This window comes from Haplochromis burtoni, unplaced genomic scaffold, assembly GCF_018398535.1.
Source record: "Haplochromis burtoni strain Fernald_Lab_line unplaced genomic scaffold, NCSU_Asbu1 Contig_294, whole genome shotgun sequence".
Classification (NCBI taxonomy): Eukaryota; Metazoa; Chordata; class Actinopteri; order Cichliformes; family Cichlidae; genus Haplochromis; species Haplochromis burtoni.
The window spans coordinates 236,246-244,161 of NW_024582655.1; the positions used below are offsets into that span (position 1 = coordinate 236,246).

Genomic DNA, 7,916 nt, shown 5'->3' on the forward strand with positions numbered 1-7,916 from the left:
ACACACAGAAACACAGACAAGCCAGACTTCAATAAAGCAGCAGCACGTACATTACAAAATATATATATATATTTATAGATCGTATGACAACAAAGCACTTTTTCATGGCACTTTGTGATCACCGTGACAACCTCTCAAGAGAGGACAAATGTGACACAGAGCAAGTCTGACGAGCAAACGTTCATAATGAGCAAAGAACAGCGTACAAAGAAAAGTGATGCACAAATACAGCTTCGCTACAGGCTACACACACCGACATCCACCACCGAAGGGGACACGACAATGGTTGTGTGAGGGGGAGTGCTGTGCTGTTGCTGTGTGTGAGTGGTGCATGTGGAGGGAACAGTGGAAATAATCCCATTGTCTATAGTTACACATATAGTACTCGGGATGGCTGGCCCTGAATTGAATGTACAGACAGACACAGAGTGGGTAAACGCCCTCCAAACGTTGGCTTTATTCTATCTAACAGCAGTACAGATGTGAACAGATGGGATCATTTTAGCTACAATCTCATCGTGAGACTCAGACTCACTTAAAGATTTAAAAGACTGTAAGGCCAAAAAAGGATTCTGTTCACAGCCTGATATAACTGGGATTAAACAAGCTCAGAGTTGTGCAGCAATGAAATGCTATATCCACGCTGGCAATCGCCGGCACCAGCGGTTGTTTAACCTGTTCATTCGTCCCATCCCTGCAGATGGATATAGCGTTTCAGTCCGCAACTTCTGACTGGTAGCTTTGATACAACTGTCACCACAAAAAAACCCACAAATATCTCTACACGTGACATAAAAGGTAGAAATTCACATTTCAAATAGGGGATGGCAACCAATCCAGATTCACTTTCATTCAGCCGAAAGCTCGGTGGAGCGAAGACGAGGACGTCTGCTTCTCAGGTTTTGGTGCAGGGATTGGCTTTCATAAGAGAGACCAGCCTTTTTTTTTTTTTTTCTTTTTTTTAAACTTTCCCTCCCTCCACATTTCTTTATCTGTATGTGTCTCTCGCTGCCAGATTATCAGCATCAGCTACGGGCCACAGCAGCCAGTCTTGTGCTTCTGAGACTCGATGTAGTCGTGTATCTGGAACTTGGGCTCATTTGGCTGCTGCGTCGCTCTGTGCTTCAGCTCCCTGATAGAGAAAGAGAGAGATGCAGGAAGTTAGATGCAGAGGTGGCGGATGTGTGGGATGGAGCACAGACAGGCTGAGCAAATAAAGAATATGAGAAACGAAGAGAAACGTATCAGGATCTCCGTGTTCTGAGATTTTATCAGAATGCCTCAGGCGTGCTATCATTTAATCTGACATCCACTTAAGACTGCCATCACATCAGCATTACAAATCACCGGCATTAGTTTCATTTGCAGGTCTGGAAGCACACGTTATAAGCCGTCATTGCAGACTTCATGTGAACCTTTTGTAGATTTGCTTCCAGTCAGTAACTCATTAAAATACAGCAATCACACACTTATTATTTAGAGTCCAGAGGAAGCCTGACATGCAAAAAGTCTCATACTAATAATAATTATAGACAACAGGAGCAAACAACAAACTAAACAAAAACCAGTGGTTTGCAGTAGTTGAAGAGGAAGGCTTGATTGCATCAATTTAAAGTCTGAGACAGAGAAGAAAAAAACAACAACCACATAACCGAGAGGAGAACATCAGAGTAAACAACAGAGGTCAGGCGTATGCATGGAGCGGATAACAACCCTCATGTGAAATCTCACCGTTCATTATTCCACAAGCATGACCCGAGCTGAAGAGAATTCATTAGTTTGTTACCTTTGTGGACCGAGCACAAAAACATGCAGAATTTAGTGCAATTTATATTCAGTTCGTACTGCAAAGGGTTCTGTCTTTAAAAGGAGAATAGCTTTTGAAGTCTACATACGAGATGTCATCAGCGATGATTTACCCTGCGACTTCATTTTTTATTCAGAAAAGAGAAGTAAGCCAAATGTTGATTGTGTTTGCAAGGCCAGCATTGGTCGTCCAGCTTTCATGGCCACCAATGATCCTCAACATCAAATCTGGGCCTGTTTTCTTTGTTTTCTTCTCTTTTATTAGTTTTTGCAAGTTTGAGGTCGGTGGTGAAATTGACAAATAGGCTACTTCCAGGCAAGTGGTGGAAGTGGTGCAGAGGCACACAAGAAGGGGTATAGTTGCAAAATTTAAAGGTATGGTGTGTAAAATCTCACCACTAGATTTCAGTAAGTTCCAGATTGCAGTCAATTGAAGTCTGTTTTCTTACCCCTTCCAATTAAGTGCATATTCCTAGCTACGGTGGCCCCTGTGGGACAAACACCTCTGGCTGGTGTTTATCTGTAGTGAGTGTGTTTACCTCAGGTGTCAATATGCTGGGTGTCCGCGTGCATTTACTCTGGTAGCTGTAAAACTTTGTGAAAGGGGTCTGATGCAAGCGAGTGAGTCACTAAAGCTCACTGCTGTCTGATGACAGCAATACTGAGGTGAGTTTTTGAGGATATCCTGAACTTTTCTGTCTGTAGGCGTTTCTGTTAGCTGCTGTTAGCGAAACAGTCTTCGAAGTGGATCTAACAGTGTCGGCTTTGGACACCCTGACAGACGTTACACATTAATCAGTGTATATTTATGAATACAACATTCTCTTTGTTCCATTAAATAAGCTAAAAAATGACTCATTGTTTTATTTAGGTAATCAAAAGTGTTATCTACAGACTCCCCACATGGCAAAATGAATGAAACAGCTATGAGACCCAGAAATAAAATGTATGACTGATAAACTATAGCTACAAAAGTAAAAACTTTACAATAACTAGATCTACCTTTTTTGCTGATATGTATATTCTGTGCAGTGTCTTTTTAGTTTACTTTTTAGACTGAGTACAAGGTCGTTTTTTAAATAAACCTTTAGTCCATTCTGAGATCAGAATACAACACTAAATACACTACAAGGCTAAAAGTGTATTGATGCTCAGATATCCTACCCATATGTGGCCATTAAAGATGTTATTCTAAAACTATGGACATTAATAAGCTATTACATGAGCATAGACTCTTCTGGGAATCGATCCCATTAGAGTTTATAAACTGGCTCAAAGGATTCAAATTCAGCCACAAATACCACTGTAGTCTATGATCCAGTTTATCCCAAAGCTACTGGATGAGGTTATGGTTAAACTCACCCCACAACGGCAGCATATTGTTTAAAAAATTAAATGTTGTGGGATTTCTTTTTCCCATATTGCAACCACCCTGTTCCAAAAAAGACAAAGAGCAGCAGACCAAAAGTATTCAAAGCATGCATCTCATGCTCATAACTGCAACAGAACTCTGACTTGGTATGTCCAAAACTCCCCATCACCCATTTAATTTATTTGTTGGCTTTGCATTATTTTCTTCTTGGGTTAGGGTTAGTGATCAGTGATTATTTTAGTCAGATTATATTTTTCTTTTAACTGGAAATTTAGTGGAGTTTAGGCTTTTTTACGCATAGTGGGGGAAAATAAAACACAATTATAATATTAACATTAGCATTCGAACATACATCTCTTAAACCTGCATTATTTGCTCCTTTTAAGACTTGAGGATAGCCCGAAAAATTTAAAAAAAGAATAACATAATTACCCTACTATGCTACCATGGCAACAAAACTGCCTGTTATCACATTAGGCAGACATATTGGTGCTTTACCTGGTAAGATGATGCTATGTGCATGCTGACAGCCAACTAAATCTTCAAAGCCACATTCTATAAAACCAAAAATTATCAGCTGACCTACACCGAAGTGGGTTCTTCGCTTCGGTCAACTAATTTCCATTACATAATGTAATCTCATCCATTGTGTACACATAGGTATTGATTACAGGAGGTTTAAAACTTACTTTCCTATAGCTTGAAAAGCCAGGTCCACATTGACTCCGGTCTTGGCACTGGTCTCCATAAATGGTACTCCATATTCCTGAGATGGAAAAAACATTAGAAGAGTAAAGACTCTCCTCTGCTGTGGAGAACATAACCACTTGAAAATGTCACGCATTACCTTGGCCAGCTTCTCCCCGTCCTCCGTCTTCACGACCCTCTCTGCAGCCATGTCTGACTGTAAGACAGCAAACGGAAAAACAAGTCATCACAGTGTAGGTGACGGGTCACAGATTCACCATGCCATCCACTACATCTCGTCAGCCGGCACGTCCTGTCTCTTATCTGGCAGCCGGGCCGCCAGCTGGTGAGCCAGATCTCCTTCAGACTGGTGAAATGTCAGAATCTCCACCTCCAGCAGAAGACCGATGCCACCAGTCCCGCTGCTTTCACAGCAAACAATCTGAGCTGCTGCTACGTGACATCTAAGACCCTTGAGACGAGTGAGTTTTCTCTGAGCCACCAGAGGGAGCTTTTAGATATATTAGCAATGACTGCTGTTGCAGTGAGACAGGAAAATGTCTCTTTTCATCACCAGAAGCGCTGTGCAGGAAATATTCAATGCATCGGCCGCTTGAAGCAAAGCAACAGCAGTTTAGTGAGGCACTGTTTTTGGATGAATGTATCCTTAATAGTCATGATGATGGAATAACACCGGATGATGGATGAAAGCGACAAATTTGAAAACAGGCCGTCTCTGTGTGCACAAGTGTGCACATTAAAAGCACACAAATCAGAGGAGACACACAGCAACACGATCAGGACATCAATTTGTGCGCTTGTAAACGTTATGTTAAGAGATTAAGAGTTTGCATTCGTGCATGTGTGACAAAGTGTGACAACGGCGTGTTAAAATTGTGCAAAGGACTTGTTATGCTCCTAATCTTTTATGTAACACTAAACGGAAGCTATGCTCACCTTGTTGCCGAGCAACATGATGACCACATCCTTCTGGGCATGCTCGTGTATTTCAGTCAGCCAAGCCTTCAAAAGTAGAAAAGATAGACAGTCAGAGGAGGAGGAGGGTATTGGTCAATTAAAAAAAAAAAAAAAAGCAAACACCACCAGATGAAGCAAGCGCTCTGCTGTTCCTCCTGAGCAGTGCGTTATTACCACCCTCCAATCAATCATGGCGTCACTGAGTCACTCTTGTCCTTGAATGTTTTTATTGCTTTTCATTATTGAAACTGTGTAACCAAGCAAATGATAACATCTTGTCATTCTAAAGAGAGAAGACGCTACGGGCCCCCGCAGTACTTTGCATGTAAATAGAGTTTAACGTTCAGCTTGAGGGGGCTTGGGAGCAGGAAGTGAAAATAAACACAGAGCAGAGAGGAGCAATGAGAGGCAGAGGCAGCGAAAGCACAAGGGGGAAAGTAATCTGAGAAAGTCTTACCCTGATGTTGTCAAATGATGGCTTGCTGGTGATATCATAAAGCAGGAGTAACGCTGTGAGAAAGGAAACATTTAAAAAAGGGCTACTCTTTCATAGGTGAACACACACACTGCTTTGCTTCATTACCTACTCTAGACCTTCCCCCACACGGAGAGCATGAGGAAGTAAAATACATAAAAATGCAAAGGTTACCTTGGGCATCTCTGTAGTAGGCGTGCGTTACACTGCGGAATCTCTCTTGGCCGGCTGTATCCCAGATCTGGGTAACAAAGCACACAGATACATGGTATGCAAACACTGGTGTGCATCCTGATCCACCCTCACGAAATACAAGACAGCTTGTTGTCAGCAGCACGCACTGCGAGCGATAATACCTCTCCACAAAGCTCTAACGCAGTAAAGCGTGAAGATTTGATTCAAATCCAGAATCTGAGTAGTTGAAGTTAGAAGTTAAAGCTTGCTGATAAAGCTAAACTTTGTATTTTTGTAGCTTTTTGCTCACTGGTCACTTCATTAGGTACACCTTGCTATTACCGGATTGGACCCTCAGATCTGCCTCAATTCATGAAGGTGCTGCAAATATTCCTCAGAAGTTTGGATTCATGTTGGCATGATAGCATCACACAGTTGCTGCAGATTTGTCGGCTGCATGTCATTGATGTGAGTCTCCCCTTCCACCACATCCCAAAGGTGCTCGGTTGGATTGAGATCTGGTGACTGTGGAGGCCGCTGCACTACAGTCCAGCCCATCTGGCACCAACAAACATACCACGTTCAAAGTCACTTTTAATCATCTATCTTCCACATTCTGATGCTCGATTTGAGCATGTCGCCCTAACCAACTCTACATGCCTAAATGTTGCTGCCATGTGATTGGATGATTACATATTTGCGTTACAAGAGCAGCTGAACAGGTGTACCTAATGAAGCGGCCCGGGAGTATAATTATAATAAATGACCAGCTTGGCCATTTAGCTCATTGTCTTGCAAAATTACTGGCTCTAGTAGAGAAACTGCTAAATTAGTTGGCCTAGTGTAGCAGCTGTTTTCTTGAATACATCCTTAAATAAATCCTGCATTTTTATTTGACTATATTCTAGGCATTTCTCAGCATTTAGTTCAATATCAAATGAAATTAATTTAGTTGTTGGTATATAGACATGTGGTGTTTCTGTTAATTCAGCATGTTGGCAGGTTGTAGGGCTGCTTCTGAACTTCCTGAGCTACTATGTAGGTTAACATACAATATTAAGCTATATGCTTTTTTTAAAAACCCCAGTGTTTCCAAAACACAAATCAAAGAGCGAAGCAAGTCACGCTAAACAAATGATTTGTAATGTCAAATAAATGGTATGAGGAAATGTTGAATACATCCTATCCACCTGCTGCAATTCATCCAGCCCCTTTGAAGTCTCTGAACCTTTCTGAGACTTTAGATTTTCTGCTGTAACTCATTACGTCTATTTTGGGATTAATCACAGGATTTTTTCCCCCTAATGTATAATGCTTGCAAAAGAAGCGAGGCTAAGATAGCAGAGGTGTCTAAATCTGTTGCCTCCCACTCAGTGTTGAATGAACAGGTCATAATGATAGACTGCCATGTTTTGGGGGACTGTGTGCCAACAGCATGCTGCCGGAATAAAACCCCAAATCCCTTTTTACTAACACAATATCTTTAACTGGATATCTTTAACAGTGGTTAAAATCACAGATTTCATTTAAATGGAGAAATCACTTTTTCTTTTCCAGGTAATTTTGGATTCTCTATCATCTCCCACCCTGGATGAACTGAGGTGAACCTAAAGCTGAGGCCATTAAAGCTGCTTGAGGGATGAAAGAGGAGCTGTCATGCGATGAGGTGAAATGCAGGCAGACATCGACAAGGTGCAACGCTCTCACCTGTAGCTTGACTTTCAGGTTGTCGACATCCACCACTTTATTCTAAGAAAACAAGGAGAGTCTGCGTGAGACAAGTCACCATATGTTTAGAGACTGGAGTGCTGCGGAAATGGCACAGAAATGAATGACGAACATCACAGCGGACCAAAAAAGCTCATGGACTCAGCGTGTGACAAAAAGAAACAAGGCGACTAAAAGTGGATTTGAATGCTGGCAGGGAAAGTAATTTGCAACACCCACACAACAGCGAGGTCTTTGGGATAAGAGACTTAATTACACAACAGTGAGAAAGAGAACTGGCAGCAGAACAACGGACTCCCCCGTTAATTTCCTGCCGCCCTGTAGGGGTGCCCTCTGATTTCCTGTTTTTAAAAAAGAAAAGAAAAGATCGGTCTAAAATAGTTTAGGCGACCCAGCTAAAAAAAATAGTGCTGTGATTAAGATGCTGCAAATTTTGGTACTGATCCGATAACGAGTAAATACAGGGCCATTATTGCAGATACCAGTTCCAGTATCGATACTTTTAACCCATAAAGACAGGAGGTGAGAGCAGCGTGTCATGATTTATGACATCAGTCTGGGAACACATTTTAATGAACGCTAATGAGTTTTGTTTTCCACAATAATAGATTGATACAACAAAACACACATTTTACACATTTTACACTTTCATCTATGTGAAATCTGTGAATATAGTGCATGCTTGAAGTTGGAGGT

General features: G+C 41.6%; 1 protein-coding gene across 1 annotated transcript in view; it reads right to left on the reverse strand.

Moving 5' to 3' along the window:
• Positions 1-47: 47 nt before the first annotated feature.
• zgc:112183 (ras-related protein Rab-37) overlaps positions 48-7,916 on the reverse strand; it is an 11,472-nt gene continuing 3,603 nt past the window's right edge. Inside the window, exons 3-9 of the mRNA XM_005940814.3 lie at positions 7,200-7,241; positions 5,493-5,559; positions 5,301-5,353; positions 4,823-4,888; positions 4,026-4,082; positions 3,868-3,944; positions 48-1,132 (exon numbers count right to left, since the gene is read on the reverse strand). Of these exons, the coding sequence (XP_005940876.1) occupies positions 1,030-1,132; positions 3,868-3,944; positions 4,026-4,082; positions 4,823-4,888; positions 5,301-5,353; positions 5,493-5,559; positions 7,200-7,241 (465 nt within the window). The 3' untranslated portion in view covers positions 48-1,029. The remainder of the gene's footprint in view (positions 1,133-3,867; positions 3,945-4,025; positions 4,083-4,822; positions 4,889-5,300; positions 5,354-5,492; positions 5,560-7,199; positions 7,242-7,916) is intronic.